Source organism: Maniola jurtina, chromosome 24, assembly GCF_905333055.1.
Source record: "Maniola jurtina chromosome 24, ilManJurt1.1, whole genome shotgun sequence".
NCBI classification, from domain to species: domain Eukaryota; kingdom Metazoa; phylum Arthropoda; class Insecta; order Lepidoptera; family Nymphalidae; genus Maniola; species Maniola jurtina.
In genome coordinates this window covers 1,829,489-1,848,794 of record NC_060052.1, presented here as the reverse complement: position 1 = coordinate 1,848,794, position 19,306 = coordinate 1,829,489, and the positions used below count along the sequence as shown (strand labels likewise).

The 19,306-nt window shown below is 35.6% G+C and overlaps 2 protein-coding genes and 1 long non-coding RNA gene across 3 annotated transcripts in view; 2 read left to right on the top strand and 1 right to left on the bottom strand.

Moving 5' to 3' along the window:
• The window catches only part of LOC123877640 (5-hydroxytryptamine receptor 1-like), a 129,391-nt gene that overhangs the window by 26,909 nt on the left and 83,176 nt on the right, over nt 1-19,306 (bottom strand). The gene's annotated exons all lie outside the window — the stretch shown is intronic.
• Nucleotides 3,258-4,370, top strand: LOC123877506. The gene has a single exon (XM_045924310.1). It carries the CDS (start codon nt 3,258-3,260, stop codon nt 4,368-4,370), a length of 1,113 nt encoding a protein of 370 aa, XP_045780266.1.
• On the top strand, nt 10,228-18,292 carry LOC123877666. Its single transcript, XR_006798641.1, has 3 exons — nt 10,228-10,240; nt 13,686-13,689; nt 18,238-18,292. It is a non-coding gene; the product is annotated as an uncharacterized LOC123877666 (long non-coding RNA).

Genomic DNA, 19,306 nt, shown 5'->3' with positions numbered 1-19,306 from the left:
TCACCTAAGGTCCTTGGTGTGGTAGCAGTCAAGCGCATGCCTTCTTATTTAGCTTTAAAAAAGAAAGAAAAAACCGGCCAAGTGTGGGTCAGACTCGCGCACTGAGGGTTCTGTACTCGGTTAATTTTTCCAACATTTTGCACGATAAATCAAAAAGTATAATACATAAAAATAAATAAGAATCTGTTTTAGAATGTACAGGTAAAGCTCTTTTATATGATACCCCACTGAGAATAATTATCTTATTTTGAAAATTAAAAAACTTTTTTTTTTAATGATGTAACCACAAATTCGCGGTTTTCAGATTTATTCCTGTACTTGTGCTATAAGAACTACCTACCTACCAAATTTCATGATTCTAGAGGTCAACGGGAAGTACCCTTATAGGTTTCTTGACAGACAGACAGACAGACAGACAGACAACAAAGTGATCCTATAAGTGTTCCGTTTTTCCTTTTGAGGTACGGAATCCTAAAAATTCAGTAGGGCTGCTTTATTTTATCCAGGGTACGATTTGTCCTAAACTTCCAACAATCGAAAGTTCCCGAATGAATCCTCAACGGTGGGTTTTGGAATATAAAACTTGATTATTCAAGTTGGAACAAGTTTTTGTTCAAGTCTAGTCACTTTATGGGCTCGTTCGACTTTTCGGCGTTTAACGATATTTTCCACGTTTTATTACCTAGGGACTTTCATTTGTTATGATATTCTTTTGACGCGAAATTCTATTCTGCTGCTATTCTATTTTCGTCCAAAATAACTAATAAGTAATTTTATGACAGAAATATTTAACAGGGCTCTCTCCGTCACTTACTCCATACAATCGTAGTTCCAATTTCATTTGAATATTAAGCAACCAAAGTCCATGAAATTTTGCAGACATATTCAAGAAACTAATATCTGTGCCTGTAGTGTTTTAGATTTTTTTTTAATATGTAGTTTTAAAATTACAGGGGCTCAAAGATTTGTATGTAAATTTTAAGACCGCGTAACTTTGAAACCGAATATTTTAACGGAAATCTGAAAAACCACAGGCATAGATATTAGTTTCTAGAATATGTGTGCAAAATTTCATGGATTTTGGTTGCTTAATATTCAAATGAAATTGGAACTACGTTTGTATGGAGCGAGTGACGGAGAGACCCCTCTTAAGTGATTTTATTTAGGATCGGTTTTTCATCGAACAAGAAATGTTTAACTGAGGAATAAATAGCTAATAACTAATTATGACATTTTCACTCTATGTAGGACGCGCACGTAGGTATATTTTTAACCCCCGACCCAAAAAGAGAGGTGTTATAAGTTTGACGTGTATATCTGTGTATCTGTCTGTGGCATCGTAGCGTCTAAACGAATGATCCGATTTTAATTTAGTTTTTTTTTGTTTGAAAGGTGGCTTGATCGAGAGTGTTCTTAGCTATCATCCAAGAAAATCGGTTCAGCCGTTTGAAAGTTACCAGCTTTTTTCTAGTTACTGTAACCTTCACTTGTCGGGGGTGTTATAATTTTTTAATTTACACTTGTAAATCTGTGAAAATTGCAAATTCGTCTGTTAAAATTTATATTTACAGAAATCAGTTCCCAGATCTTGCACAAAAATTATAAAGCAAAGAAACCATTTAAGAAGATCCTTAATAAATTATACCTTTTCAAGGCAATCGCAATTTGCGGGAAGGGAATTAATTTCGCTCCAAGCGTATTTTCAAGTTGAAATGATTCAAATTTCATTAGTTAACTAAACATTTGTTTTCGTTCCCAATGTACGTAAGTAGGTATTAAATGTTTGAGCAAAGGTGAATGCAATTAAATATCACTTGCTTTAACGGTGTACGAAAACACCGTGAGGAAATCTGCATACCTGAGAGTCAAAGTAGAGCCTCAATAGCTCAACCGGTAAAGGAGTGGACTGAAAACCGAAAGGTCGACGGTTCAAACCCCGCCCGTTGAACTATTGTCGTACCTACTCCTAGCACAAGCCTGACGCTTAGTTGGAGAGGAAAGGGGAATATTAGTCATTTAACATGGCTAATATTCTTTTAAAAAAAAAAAGTCAAATCATTTATTCAAAGTAGGTTTGTTTTGTATTGTACACTTTTTGATCGTCACTTGTCGGATTTGTAAGATAATGATGTAATGGTAACAACTGAAATTAGATAAACTTAAAACTAAAGGTGCCCACGCACTCAAACTGAACTGCAGTTTAAGTGCCCACGCGTAGCGCGGCAGTGACGCGCTACGCGGTACACGCGTTGCGGCTGGAGAGAATATCGTACAGGGCGCTGCCGCGACGCGCAGTTCAGTTGCAGTTCAGTTCAAGTGCGTGGGCACCTTAAAGGTCCAAACGCATTTGCACTGCGCTACATGACGCGACGCGACAACGCGGTAGCACCTTGCTCCATACAAACTTATAATACCTAACTGTATTTGCTGCGCTCAAGTGTTAGCTGTACCTACATATTATAAACTCATAATATTATGAACTGTGTAACCAGAACGCTAGCAAAAACGAAGAAATCTTATAGTATGATGATCAGTAATCATAAGATTCCATAAGAAAACTAGGAGAAAATTTAGAAAAAAATACTGTAGGTATTTTTTAAAAGTTCACAATATATTGCAAATAAAACACCTGACTGACGTTAGAGTTTAATAAACGTTCCGTAAAGAGATCACTCGAAGTCAATACCGGTGAGGCATTGACCCGAGTTTTGCACGCTATACAATGCAGGTTTGAAAAATACTAAATCACTAAAACTACAAGATAAGGCAAATGGTAATTGGCATCGGATTGTGTTAAGATAGAATAATAATAATATTTGCTTAAAATAGCAATCTCTTCCAGGCAACCTTAGGGGTAGAGGATATAATAAAAATTAAATAAAATGGAGGGGCCATTTTATTAAATTTTTATTATATCCTCTAGTTAAATAAAGAAAATACACATAATGTATGTATATATAATAATAATAATTAAAAAAACATAAGTAAAGAAGAAGGGAATAGACGACAAATAAGAGGAAAAAAGTAAAAATAAATAAATCAATATACACATCAAAAGATAGTTACTAAATCAACGAAGCAGTCAAAAGGTAGGTAGTTAAAGTAAATATATATAATTAAAATGTCGTTTGTACACGTCTGTCCGAGTTATAATAGAGTTGCAATCAAAGTCGTCCGTCAGTCGCCTTCTAGTTGTCTCTGTGGTCAGGCGCGTTTTTTGTGCGAGTAATGTGGTGTGTGGTCCAAGCGCATACGCGATGGCGAGCAATCTTATAATAAATGAATTTATGACGTTCATTCAGAACAAGATCGACTGTCTCGATGAGTTATCCATAGTGCAAATTTGTGTATCTAGTTTTTCTGACGGTGAGATTGAAACCGGCAAAAACGTTCTTTTTGAAAACACGGGAGGAATAACTAGAAATATCCAAAGAAAGGGAGAGGACAAGAACAAGAAGAATATTAAGGATGTCATTAAGAGACTAAAAGAAACAGACCCGACGCTGCAACCAATATTTGTTGCAAAGGATTTAAACCGCCTACCACCTGTTACTTTTGAGCATGTTGACGTGACTCGGCTACTAAAAGACCTAAGTGCCATGAAAAGCGAGCTTCAAAATATTCGTAGTGGAACTGTCTCGAAAACTGAATTTACTCAATTTCAAACGAAAATCAGCTCGGATATATCTCAGCTTCTGACTTGTACTAAAAAACCTGACCAAATTACGTCCCCGAAATCCCGAGATCCAAGAGTGACACCGAAGAAAATAATTTCAACACCGTCTGATAAGGATGCATTGTCGCCTGTACTTGTACCACAACGCAACCGTGCGAGCTCCATCGAGACCGTGTTCACTCCGACCTATCGTGATATGGTGCAACGTCCGCTGCGGCAGGCGAGTACAAACTTTATGCAAGCGCGCCGTTCGGGTCACGATCGCGTGGCATCGAAAATTCCACTGACCGCTCGTGAAGCGAATATTGCTACCTCCTCCGTCGTCGACGACGATTTTAAGTTAGTGATTCGTAAGAAAACTAAGCTTAAAAATATGCGTGGCACATTGCAGAACTCGGCTCGAATTTTAGTAAGCGAATCTAAAAGTGCCATTTACTTGTCTCGGGCTAAAAAGAGTACGACTGACGACGACATTAAAAACCATATTAGAGACATGAACCAAGAATGCTACAGCGTTGAATTGTTGAAACAAAATCATGACGTAGATTTTAATTCTTATAAAATAGTGGTTCCTAGCAGCCAGCTGAGTACCTTCTTGAATAGTGACTTTTGGCCTAAGGGCTTAGTGTTTCGTCGCTTCAGAGATCGTAATGCGCAAAGCGCTGCCGCTACTAACAATAAAATTAATGGATAGTACGCCTAAAAATAATAATTACATAACCTTAGCGTCTTTTAATTGTAAGTCTGTAAAACGGTCTGCGCCGCATGTGCGGCACTTGTGTCAAAAGGTCGACATAATCGCCCTCCAAGAAACTTGGCTGCTGCCTCACGACATCAATTTCGTAAATGAAATTGATAAGGATTTTAGCTGTTATTCGAAATCTTCGGTAGACACCTCTGTCGGCGTGTTGCGCGGCAGACCGTACGGAGGGCTAGCGTTAATGTGGCGCAGATCAATCTTTCCGGATGTCACAATAGTGGATTGCAATAGTGATAGATTAATTGCTGTTAAAATTAGGACCCATAACTGTGATATGTTAGTATTTAGTATTTATATGCCTTGTGATAGTGATAAAGTAGATGATTTAATCGAATTTACGAGCTGTCTGTCGCAACTTAATGCTATTGTTAGTGACAGTAATATAGAAGTTGTTTTTGCTTTGGGCGATTTTAACGCGCATCCCTGCGCCCGCTTTGGCCGGGAACTTTTTGAATTTTGTTCGGCCGAGTCTTGGGTGTGTGCGGACGTAGATCTACTAGGGTTGAACTCTAATACTTATACTTTTATGTGTGAATCGAGTGGCTCAAGAAGATGGCTCGACCACTGTTTAGGCACGGAGGCGGCGTTTAGAATAATAAAAGGTGTAAGTGTTGTCAATGATATAAACTGGTCAGACCACTTTCCGCTGCTGATAGATATAAATATTGACGTCATTGTAAAAAAAGTAGAATGTAATATAGGCAATACCCGTAACAATAGCAGAATTCTCTGGAATAATAGAAATCTCGACCAGATTAATCAATACGGAGAATTTTGCTATAGAGAATTAAAACTAGTTACCTATCCTAGTCATTTCGATAGCTGTGATAAAGATAACTGTGATACGTTAGAGTGTAAGTTTATTATTGACAATATGTATGATGATCTGATAAGTGTTTTACAGGCCGGAGCCGACTTAAGTTGTTCTCGCACCGGTGCAGGACAAAAAGGTAGACAGATCGCTGGTTGGAACTACCATGTAAAATCAAGTCATGAACAAGCTCGACTTTATTTTAGATGGTGGATTGACGCTGGTAAACCTGACCATGGACTTATATATGAAAATATGTTAAAATTTAGAAAAGTATTTAAAAGCAAATTAAAATGGTGCCAAAGAAATGAAGAAATGATAAAGATGGATATAATAGCTGAAAATAGGGATAAAAAGAACTTTCCAAAATTCTGGAAAGCCACTAAAAGCCTTCAACATAAAGATGTCCTACCTGTGTCGGTGAATAATGAACAGGACCCGAACAGAATCGCTGACATGTTTGCTAATCATTTTAAAGTCCAACCCATGGAAGTAGGTGGTGAGCAAAATGCTGAGGCCATTGCCTCCGATACAACCTTACAGCAAAAGTCGTCTGGCGATCTAAATAATATTTTTACTCCTGATAACATTGCGAAAACTGTAAGATGTATAAAACGTGGGAAATCTCCGGGACACGATGGCCTCAGCATTGAGCACATGCTCTATGCCAGTGATGAAGTTTATCGGGTCCTGTCCATTATATTTAAGTTATGCTTAAAGCACAGCTACTTACCAAAGGGCCTCATGAAAACGATAGTAGCCCCCATCGTAAAAAATAGAACCGGCGATCTGTCTAATCTTACCAACTATAGACCCATATCGTTAGGCACTATTGTCGGAAAAATACTGGAAAGGCTCTTACAACCCGAACTGACTGGGAACTTTAATATTGACGATGCTCAGTTTGGTTTTCGTGCTGGACTCTCTACAGATTCAGCCATTTTAAGTCTCAAATATACTGTGAACTATTATGTTAATAGGGATACTTCAGTATATGCATGTTTTTTAGACCTAAGCCGGGCATTTGACCTCGTTAACTACAAAATATTATGGCGTAAACTTGATGGTCATGTACCGAAAAAATTAATGAACTTGTGGAGATTTTGGTACGAAAACCAAACCAACTACGTAAAATGGGGCGACGCACTCTCTAGTGAATATAGGCTAGAGTGTGGCGTACGTCAAGGAGGGCTGACGTCTCCGGATCTATTTAACCTCTACATCAATGACCTTATTGGGAGACTGAGAAGTACCAAAGTCGGTTGCCATATTGGTAACGTCTGCGTTAACAATTTGAGCTACGCTGACGACATGGTGCTTATCAGCCCCTCAATAAACGGGCTTAGAAAACTGCTCAGTATTTGTGACCAGTTCGCTAAAGAACATGGCCTCAAATACAATGTAGCGAAAACCGAAATGCTCATTTTCAAAGCGGGTAAGGGTCCGGAGACCGTTCCGCCGGTATTTTTGAATGGGTCGTCAGTTCGGGTTGTTAAGAGCTTTAAATACCTGGGTCATATTCTAACAAATGACATAAAGGATGATAAAGATATGGAGAGGGAGCGCAGGGCTCTCTCGGTGCGGGCTAACATGATAGCGCGCAGATTCGCGCGTTGCTCCGATGACGTGAAGGTGACGTTATTTAAAGCTTTTTGTCAATGTTTTTACACATGTCAACTGTGGACAAAGTTTACCAAGCGCAGCTATAATGCGCTTAGGATACAATATAACAACGCCTTCCGCATCCTAATGAAGCATCCGCGTTTCTGCAGTGCTAAAGCCATGTTTGCTGCGGCGAGGGTCCCTGACTTCTTCGCCATACTCAGAGCAAGGACGGCTTCCTTCTGGGAAAGACTAAGACACAGTACTAACTCCATCTTGTGTGCTGTTAACGAAGATCTGAGTAATCCTTTTTCTAAAAATTGGTCAATCCTGCATCGGTGCGACAACAACAGCTTTATTTAGATTAGTTTACACTATGTATATCTACATTAAGCTGTATATTATTTTGTGTTTTTTCTTTTTCTTTTTGTTTGTTATGGGTTGTCTTGTGACTTATATTGCCTGAAATAAAAATTATTATTATTATTATTATAAAGTCAAGTCAGGTGTCAGGGATGTTACTTATTATTAAAATAATAATTTGGAAAAATGTTAAATAATAATTTTTTCTGGTTTGTACAGGATTTTAAATGACAGCGAACAAGATTAATTCATAAATTTAAAAATAAGTTCTGTGAATAATTTACAAGACGCGCTAATTAGTGTCATCAAAGTTTTTAAGCTTCACACATTAAATATAAAATGTCTAAATGTCGTGGCTACATCCTAATATCATTAAAATAATATTTTTACAAGTCATGTGCTATACCTTGTCAGTTGCAATATAATAATTGACAGAGTAGATGTTACATTTTTTTCTACTAAAAGTTCATTAAGTAACGTTGTCTTTAGCTGAGGGACGTCATTAGTGGTTATAAACACTTTTAAGTTCGAGTTAAGGTGTCAACCCTAAATTGTAAGTGAATCGTCAGTTTATGTATCAGTCTCGCTTGGAGTACTGTGGACCGTTTAATCTCCCTGTCCAAACATCTGCTGTTATTTTTGGGTTAAATGGAGATTGGTAGAACTATATTAAGCTTGGGTATATTATTATGCACTATGGCAATTTCTAATAAAACAATACTACTATGCCTTTGTTAGAGTTTCTCTACGTGATAAAATTACTGAACAGATTTAAATGAAATATGATGATACTCGGGGTTAATATATAGGGGTAGTTTTTATCCCGAAAAATTAGGGATTCCTTGGTACACGAGATCAAATTTTTATCGATTTTACGCCACAACTCCATCAAATCTAAAACGATTTTCACAATTTTTTGCTTACTAAGGCTGTACTGTCAAGATTTTGATGAATAGTTTCGGAAATAGAGGACGGAACTCAACAACGGGTAACAGCAAATCGATTGCCATCATATAGCTTAGTAAAAAGTATACTCTTAGCCGTAATATCATACCTTCTAATATTATAAATGCAAAAGTGTGTTTGTTTATTTGTACTTCCTTCACGCCCTAACTAAGCAACCAATCGACTTGATTTTTTGATTCTTACAGGATTTTTGAAAATCTAAATCCACGCGGACGAAGTCGCGGGCATCAGCCAGTAATATTATAAAGCATAGTAGCAAAAACTAATAACACTCAATCATGCAGCAATAAACACTTTAAACAGTAGGTAAAATGTAACATGAAACGTTTTTGTTATCAGTAGCACTTTATACACCATTATTAATCAGTCTAAAGAATCGAATACATAAAACATAAACAAAACTCGCGTATATCATTATTAAACATGGTTTATGGCCCACTCAAATGAACATGATCTCAATAAATCAAAACTGGGCACCAGTGGGTGTTTATGTAATAATAGGTAGGTACAATGTCGCACGATAGCGTTATGTATTTTGACATTTCTTTCTATTTTTTGGGGGCCCGTAGCAAAAGAAGGAACCCATACAGTTTCACCCTGTCTGTTAGTCCGTCTGTCTGTATGTCACGGCTTTTTTAAAAATAAACTGAAAGAGCTGTTATCTTGAAAAGAAGAAATTATCTAACGCTAGATATTTGACGCAATTTAAATTTAAAAAAAATGCTAGGTAAGTACCTACCTCCTAAACATGAAAAGCGAGAGCCAAAAAAACTTGGTTATTTTGGGTAAGGTCTGACGAAATCACAAACACAATCTTTATGATAAATTATTACACTTTTATTTCATATTTAAATTTATTAACTTTTACATTTGTGTCAAATAAATGTTGTTCCTCTTACGTTAGTATATTTTTGAATGTCGTCGTTTTAAAACCACTCTTACAGGTAACCTCTCCACGTTTATTAGCCACTCCCCTTTTTATCTTATCGTTATCGGCCAATCCAAATTGTACAATGAATAAACTTAGTGACTAATATACAAATCATCAAGCTCGTTTCACAAATCATCTAAGTAATAAAGATGTTTTCATCTTATATATTGATTACAAATATTATCCTTTATTATGCTACAATTCATCAACTAAAAACTATAAGAATTTTATATACAGTACGTTTATCGATCAGATGTTGAACAACTTCAGCCAATCAATGACGCCTTCTAATATGATGTTATGATTTGAGTGGCGCCAACTATGTTTTATAGATAATTAATATGGGCCAAGCTTACAGCTCGGCCATCCTGTTTTAAGCGAGTCTCATCGCTTTTAAAAAAAAATTAAAACTTAAGTAACATGTAAACTTCACAACCAAAATGACAAAGACTTAGTTCAACAAAAAAAAATTAAGATAGTAATTAATTAAATTAATATTCTTGCTAACTTAACTAGAAGGAATATACAGTTTTATTGATACATTGGTATTGATTATGATTGCAACTTAATTTTAGAGCACTCGCAGCACCCCTTTCCATCCGATATAATTAGAAAATAGCAGATAAACTCAATTCAATTCCAAACTATTTACCCTCGCAACTTTACCTGCCAGTCTACAGTAGCACTCAAATTTAGCCTTTAATCTAAAATTCATTTTTCTGTTCTCTTCCGCTAATATTAAAATAAAAAGATGCAGACACTCTAAATTTATAAATAATTTTTCAAAAATCATAAAGATATCAAAAATTGCGAGACCAGTAGCAACTAAAGGAGGCCTCAATTTAATCAAAGAAGGTAGGTATATGCATAAAGTCCGAAGCATCAATTATAACTCACAAGCCAATATTTTACAGGAACACTCAATAGAGATTTGGGGATGAGCATGTAAAACTAATTACTAAAAACTACTTTAAAGGGTTTCAAGTATCTCAAAATAAATTGTTAAAAGTTCTGTTCCAACTAGACTCTCCTTCCCACTAAAGAATTATATAAGAAAACTGATGAACTATATTATATAAGTCAATTATACAAATTCAAAATATGTCTATTTGTTAGGAAAATACTATTAAAGTCCGTACATACACGCATCACTTTAAAGCTAAATCTCATAAATATGGTACACAAAACGAACATACCTATTATGCTACAATTACATAAAGCTAGGACTAATTATGGTATGTAAACTACCTAGCTCTACTACATAATGTACTTGCCGAAACTCATACTGGAGGAAAAATCTTTTACAAAGTTTAAAGTTTAATCAAACAGTGTCAAACACCATAGATATCTTAGCTAGATGTAGGTATAGTTTGTTAACGAATATAACGTGTTTTGACTTTTTATATTATTGTATAGTCACCATACCTTTAAAGATTATGTTTTCTTCTATATTTATATTTAGAATCGGGAGCGATTCTTAATATGAATATGTGTAAGTGAACTTCTTGTCCTTTTGATAAAATAAACTCTCTAAACTTAAAGTTAATCGCCGCCAGTTCTCGATTTAAATCACAAAACATTTTCATACACTTTCAACGCAATAGTTTTACGCACATATTTTCTTCTTCCCTTCTTATTGGAAAATCGCGGATTCCGAGCCTTGGCGCGTCTCTCTTCTACCGGGATACATATGTGATTGTCCTTATTTCCCTCCAGATCCAAATTTTTAATGACCCTTATCCTAGGGTTCTTTCCCTCCAGATCCAAATTTTTAATGACCCTTATCCTAGGGTCTACCTCCTTCCTCCTATAGGACTTTTTGTCCATAGCCCGTAACCTCGGGGCTTTCCTTCCTTGGGACTTTGTGTCCCTGACCCATACCTAGTTTTGGGTCTTTCTTTTCCTCATTTATTCATTTCCAACATCCTTGGATCCTGCAAACATAAAACACTTTGAGTAGACCGTTCATTTAATTTTGTTTCATAAGCATCCATCATAATACAATCCGACCTAAGAGAAGTAATTTTACTTGGTAACCTAGAAAACCTATTATCATTATTATAATTTAGTTTTCTCCAGTTCCGTACCCCTCGAAGGGTGCCTACGAGACCCTATTTTCTAAACCTCTGCTCTCCGTCCGTCTGTCCGTCTGCACGTGCGTCACGGCCTGAACCGTGAACGGCGTATCGTGAACCGTGATAGTTAGAGAGTTGAAAGGAACGTGATTACGGATGTATGAAAATCCTATGCCTGGTTGCTTCCAATTCAAACTTTTTCTTTTAATGCAGATTACGCTTCCCATATTTCTTACAATTACCTATTGTTTTTTTTTTTTTTTTTTTTTTCCTAGCAAAATCCACATTCTGAAGTACTAATGGACAATGTTAAACAAACGCCAGGGTACAGTAGTTGCGTCACTTGTGCCTCTTAACCATATAATATCTATATGCAAAAAGAATCTTTGATTTATAATTTCACATGATACTTATATATTTTATTTTAGCCATAATATGCACCATATGGCGTACTTTGTCGTTTCGAGTAACATAAGCAGAACTACCAAATTCGACCCTGGGAACGACACAGTCGCGACTCGCCGCCGAATGATACCTATTAGTTTATCATTAATTCCTTTTCATAGAGAAAAGCGATATCAACATAATAGCAGGAAAAAAAATGAAATAAATATTCCGTTCGATACATCTCTATTCTCTACGACATCAAGATCTCTATCACAAGCTGATCGATCATAAAGATTAGAAGAAAGTAGGTACCTTATACATTATTTTATATGTTAACCGTAATGACCCGCATCTGTTCGATTTTCCTTTATTCGTTTCGTAAAAGATTCGTCCTCGTACGTCCATCATCATCATCATCGTCATCTACATCGTCATCATCATAAGGTCACTGTTGAACATAAACCTTCCCTAGTAAGCACCACACGTACTGTCCTCAGCCTTCCTCATTCAACCCCTGGTTCCTATTGATACAAACCACTAAACCCCCCCCCCCATCAAATGTGTACCTATCTACATCCATCCATCATACCCAAATGCCGTGCTGGTTGATGTGATGAGCGACAAAGTGTTAACCTCTTCAATACCTCATGGAACTGTAGGAATAGCCATGGAAGACCTCCAAACCGAACGTTGATATTTTGTGTAAGTGGTCCCACGAGTCAAAAAAAAATATTCTTGTCCATAAAGGAACAAGCCACGATATAGATTCTTCTATCGGAACTTAAATATTCCAATCACTGCATGTATTCCAACTAATCAGTTTGCTACTGTATATTTGAAGTTGATAATAAATAAAAATGTTAGCTTAATTAAATTCCTATGATAATTCGATTTTTGGTGCATCAACCAGCTTCACCTATTATGTAAAATTAAATATATATATTTTTTTTAAATTACCGGCTGTACATTTTAAACTAACCTAATCAAAATATACTTTCTTACTAATAACTTAATCTTAAAACTTTTCCAGAGGATCCTTCCGCCTCAAATTAACTCAATGATAAAAATGAACAGGAAACTTTAAATGTTGTAAAATCCAGCCAATGCTTCGTACCTTGCCTTATTAATCCAATAGGTACTTCTTTGGATTTTGTCAAAACAAAATACTTTTACTTGTTGAGTGTATAATAAATAAATAATGTAATAAATCAATTAACTGTTAAAGCTAATAACTTTTACAGAAAGCGAACCTCATGATATCTCTTATGAGTTTTAAGCGTAAAATTACCACGCCGAAAACAAAACATGAGCTGACAGTATTCTTATTTGATATACATAATCCAGTAATACTATATCTATCTACATAATTCGTAAATATGTATGTATAGTTTGTAAGTTACTATTTCACTTTATGCTGTTTCAATGCTTTAAGTTATTATTTTTATCTTTGTCTCATTTTTTTAGTTTAGCCTCATTCTATTTTTAAACTTACTATTTCGCTATAATATTTACAAGTAACCTCATCGAAGACTACACGGTCTTCTGATAACCCAACAAGCATTTATCCAACAGCTATCGCTTTCACCCGAACGGAGGTTCCCTGAAATATACTGAGATAACAATACCTAGTTGACACATGGATGTACAAGAGCGGCAACAAGCTATGACCCCCTCTAGTCATAACTATATCTTTATGATTGTAACATTTCAAACAGTGAAAGTATGTATAAACGATTTCGTCCATAGGACATGCGCTCTAAAGAATGTTAATATAATTATCAGCAACTAAAAGCTTGAAGAAACTAATAGGTACAACTTGTCTTTGAAGTATGAAAATATGCACATTTATCAAGTATACCAGTTCATCAAACATTAAAGTACGCATTTATAAAATGATAACTCACTTATTAATCAAGATAACTACCTGTTTATCAAACCTACCCTACCAAATATAAATAACTACTCACCAAATGTAATACTTTATAACTTAAGTAAAAATATGAAACAAATGTGCATCAACCACATACATACACTCTTCAAATTCATCCATTTATCAAAATGTTATATAATATAACCATTCACCAAATCCATTATATACTTTGTTCATTAAATAGCTTAGTCAAACTTTACTCCACTTGCCACGATTGCAAATTTTCCAAAATAGTCAGCCGCAAACATTGCAGCTCATCTCACTTGATAATGCATCCCTCCCTCAGAAAAACAGGCATTAGGAATGTCTTTCCAAGACGCGCGAGAGACAGCCACCGTGGCTTTTCGCGAGATTTAATCCAAATTGAACTAATGCCTAAATAAATGTTTTAATTAGAGGGCGATTGCTTTTGCAACCTCTAACCGTCCAATCAAACACCGAAAGTATTCAATAATCCGAGACGTAAATAAAAAACCCGTCAGAACACCGTATTTATAAAAACAGAGACAAGAAAAAGATTCCTCCTCGCAATGAGATCGCGTGACATCCAACAAGTGAATTATCGACTTTATTACACAACTTATCCTCAACATGTTTTACATCATTTCCTACAATTGAAATCTTTCTATTTTAAATACCCTAACTACAACTTCATAATCCAACCAAAAATCACACTAGATTTATCCCTCGGTCCCACATCTTTAGTGCTTTTTTTTTTCTGTTTCGGTAACTAAAACAAAAAAAATATATATATACTCATGTTATAAAACGTTGTCAAAGCTTTCCTGAACGCGCTAAATAAGCAAAAACATAAAATCAGGCGAAATGCCAGACCAGCCGAAAAACCTTCAATGCTTAATCAGCCTAAAAAAAAAATTATGATCACTATTCATATTATCATGAGATACTACCGGCGCTCCTAAGCGAAATTTATAAGGCACCGCATTTCGATTTTATCAAACAGACTGATCAATTTCGAGAGCACAACAAACGTGGTTTCCTGAGAGTTTCGTTAACTAAATGCATATCGAAACTGAACTATCGCGAAGCGAGTCAAGCGAGCGTGAAATTTTTTTTTAAATATATTTCTGGGATAATGTCATGCCACAAACGCGAGCGTAGTGCAAAGATATTTGCCTAAAATTTCTTTCGTACAACAAAGAAAATAGTATTTTGGTAGTAGGTACTTATAATCGCGCCCTGCCCTAAGGGCAGTACTGTAGGTATATTACCATTAAAAAAAAACTTACTCTAATTTTAATAGAACATTTGCCAGGAATTTAACCCGCCAAGCGATGTTAATCCAATAAAAACAAAATCATATTGCATTTAAATGCGGCAGTACACAGTTAATTGCGTGAATACAGGTAAACAAAAAAAAAAAAAACCCCGCTGCCCATATACTATACCTACCTGCTACTCGTAGTACTCAAATTATTGTGCCAGTATTAAAAGTAAATTAGCTGTTATCTAGCGTGGTAGACTACGGCCTAAACCCTTCTCATTCTGTGAGGAGACACTTGTTGCTCAGTAGTGGGCCGGCCATGGGTTGTTCATGGTGAGCTGTTATCAGCAAAGTTATGTTTGAAACTCAAACATTACGCGTTTCAAGTGGTAAAAATAGATAAATGAAAACATTTCTCCTCACTTTTGTAAAAAAAAAAACACTTATTTATGCACCCCGTATTTTAAAACTATCTGACTACCTACCTACCATAATTTTAAATTTAGTTAAAGAATAACCAGATAAGATAAACCTACTTTTACACCCATTTTAGGATTTATATTTCTCAAAATGCTCAATTTATTAACCCTGGTCACTATTACTTTATTACAACGGATCACCTTCATTTTTATCAATTAACATTTTATATCCCCAATCACTTAGTAACCATTACAAGTAGAGACGGATTATTTCACTGGCAGGCGTAAAACGAAAAGCTATTTCATGTAACTTTTTCTACCTTATCCCAAAGCGGTTTACAAAAAATAATAATTTCACAAAACAACATTCAAGATGCCCAATGAGTGCTGTGTGATAATATCGCGTCACTGTGTGCTAGAAAAAGGAAAACATCTATCTATACAATGAGTGCAGCAAACGATTGAACCTAAATCCAGAACCTACCTTCCGTAAAACAAAACCACTATGTGAAAATAAATCCCTATCGTAACTCTTAACCAAACTAATTCGGCACACGATTACAAGTGTGAAGATTGAAATACCACGTTCCGTGAGATATTCACCTGTGAAATCATTTAATGAGAAATAAAACCCCGGCAGGACATAGTAGATACATCCTGAAAACTATTTAAAAGTAACAATAACGCCCATCATTAAGTAAACCACACTTTTTATATTGTTTAACACTATGTTCACTATCTATTCCATTGTACCCACGATACAGGATAACCTAGTGCGGGTACCACCACACAGACACAGGAAAATTGTACAAGACTGTATTTTGTAAATAAACATTTTTCATTTTTCATTGTAAAATAAGCCTTCTAAATACCTCAATGTTATTTAAACCACAATTTGAAGGTCGATCGCATTTGTATAACCAATATACAAGATGAATTATAATCATGTGGGTAATTCTAGGTATCATAACGTTATATAATTTCCATTCCAACTCGGAGCAAAGCTTTCTAACAAAATGATAACTAAATGTAGAACAAACAAAACGAAAACCCACACAAATAAAAAAAAATTACCATTAATAGGTATCAATAAAAATAAAATCATGGAAAGATCCTACCCGTTTATCCAGAAATCCTTTGATGCCATGACTAGGTACTTTGATATATTGAGGCCCAAATATTGGCCTTGTGCTCCAAAATGTCTGTGGTCTACTAGACCTCCACTTCTTTCTCGTTCCTCTGTATATTTCCACTTGTTTCTCTGAGTCGTGAGCGTGACAAGAAAATATTATATTTTCTTGATATCCCACTTCTGACCTTTTGGGTAAGGTCTGACGAAATCACAAACACAATCTTTATGATAAATTATTACACTTTTATTTCATATTTAAATTTATTAACTTTTACATTTGTGTCAAATAAATGTTGTTCCTCTTACGTTAGTATATTTTTGAATGTCGTCGTTTTAAAACCACTCTTACAGGTAACCTCTCCACGTTTATTAGCCACTCCCCTTTTTATCTTATCGTTATCGGCCAATCCAAATTGTACAATGAATAAACTTAGTGACTAATATACAAATCATCAAGCTCGTTTCACAAATCATCTAAGTAATAAAGATGTTTTCATCTTATATATTGATTACAAATATTATCCTTTATTATGCTACAATTCATCAACTAAAAACTATAAGAATTTTATATACAGTACGTTTATCGATCAGATGTTGAACAACTTCAGCCAATCAATGACGCCTTCTAATATGATGTTATGATTTGAGTGGCGCCAACTATGTTTTATAGATAATTAATATGGGCCAAGCTTACAGCTATGAGATCATCCCCCTCATTTTCTGTTTTTTCCTAAATTCCTGTACTTGTACTATAAGACCTACCTGCCAAATTCACTGATTCTAGGTCAATGGAAAGTATAGGTTAGGTTAGGTTAAGAAGTACCTACCCTTGACAGACACGACAGACAGACAGATAGAAAACAAAGTGATCCTGTAAGGTTTCCTTTCTCATTTTGAGGTACGGAACCTTAAATTCAAATTCAAAATATTTTTATTCAATTAGACTTTTACAAGTTCTTTTGAATCGTCAAAAGCATCTACCACTGGTTCGGAATGCCTTTCCTACCGAGAAGAACCAGCAAGAAACTCGGCGGTTGCTCTTTTCAAAGATTTGATATACAATAAAAAAGGTTATTATCAAGGATAAATCCACGGAAAAACTTACCAGCGCAGTGCCTATTACAGCCAGAAAGTCCTTCGATCCGGATTTGAATCAGCGACACTTATACACAGTCCACTTATCTATACATATAATAAAATTGTAGAAAAGTGGTGTCTGTACAATGGAAATATATAAAAAAAAAGTAGCAGGGGTTGTTATTATATCGATGCCGAACCCGAAATTGTAATTAATTTTTTTTTGTCTGTTTGTCTGTTTGTCTGTTTGTCTGTTTGTCTGTTTGTCTGTTTGTCTGTTTGTCTGTTTGTCTGTTTGTCTGTGTGTTTGTGCACGCTAATCTCAGAAACGGCTTATTCGATTTATATACGGTTTTCACTAATATATTGTAGTAAGCTTCACTTAGGATTTAGTGTTTATTTCATGTCAATCGGTTCATAAATAAAAAAGTTATGTCAATTTAAAGAATCACGGCGCCTCGCGCCTGAGCGCCGTGGCTATATAAAGCGCGAAAAGTCACTATTCCACGCGAACGAAGTCGCGGGCACAGCTAGTGTACAATATACAGCCAGAGGAAAGAATATATAGTACACTTTATAATCATTAGTTTATCTATGTAAATTAATTTCACATAATATTATTACGGCAAGCAAATCTGAAATAATTTCACACCAATACAATGTACCGTATGATTCACCATTCAACTGAAATTGACTCAATACACTGCGTTAATATAAACGAAATAATTCAGTCAGACAATAACCAAAAGCGATGTTTCGATTTCAATTTCTAAAATTATGTTTGCATTGGCGTTTTGTTGTTAATGTATTAATGTAAAGAGCTTATTTGCCGATTGTGCCGAAATGTTGATGTCTTGCTATCATTGACCTCTACTAATACAAGTAGGTACGCTGGACTTGCGATTGCCGAGCTGTTTTTTGAAGTAACTTGATTTTCGGTAACGTAAATTGATTTTGGGCGCGTTATTTGATATTAGGGTGGCCACCGAGGTGGTTTTTAACCGACTTCGAAAAAAGGAGAAGGTTCTCAATTCGTCGGAATCTTTTCTTAGTAGGTGAAAATCTTACATAACCCGATGTCTTACCCAGGACGTTGGGATTCTTAAAAACCCCCCCCCCCCCCCCTTTAATACCATTGCTACCTTGTTTAAAATTCCGTGAATAAAATAATTTCTTGCGCCATTAATCAACATAAAATCTCAACCCAACAATAATTTTAATTTAAGTAAGTACAAAAAACGAAATTTTATCTTCAGCGTTACAAACTAAGATGGCAGCTACAATTAATTCCGAACTTTCATCCAAATGGTTATGACAGTTCCTCGCTAACTTCGGAACTTGTTTTTGCCTGAGGTAAATAAATTACTTTTGTCATTTGCGTAGTAATATGGCTGGAAATGGCTTGAGTACATAGTGCCAGTTAACAGGCAAGTTAAAAGGACGTACCTACGCGATCTAATTTCTAAAATAAACATTTTTTTCGTTTTCTTTAAGGTTCCGTACAAAGGGAAAAACGGAACCCTTATAGGATCACTTTGTTGTCTGTCTGTCTGTCAGTCTGTCTGAATCATGAAATTTGGCAGGAAGATAGGTCTTTTAGCACAAATAAAGGAAAAAATCTGAAAACTGAAATAATTATGGTTACATCACAATCAAAATTAAAATGTGTTTCAGTTTTCAAAGTATCATTATGAAAGGGCTTAACCCGTACACTCTAAAACAGATTTTTACTCATTTTTATGGATAATAGTTTTTGATTTATCGTGCAAAATGTCGAAAACAATACCCGAGTGCGGAACCCTCGGTGCGCGAGTCCGACTCGCACTTGGCCGGTTTTTATTCCTAGTTAATGAAAGTTGGCTTTGAAGATGGATTTTAGTCAAAAACATTCGGATCAGCTGGTATCTAGTAGGTACCGCTTCTCGGTAGGAACCGCATTCCGAACCAGTGGT

Excerpts from the sequence above, each read along its gene's own strand:
- LOC123877506 (XM_045924310.1), top strand. The coding sequence starts at position 3,258 with ATGGCGAGCAATCTTATAATAAATGAATTTATGACGTTCATTCAGAAC.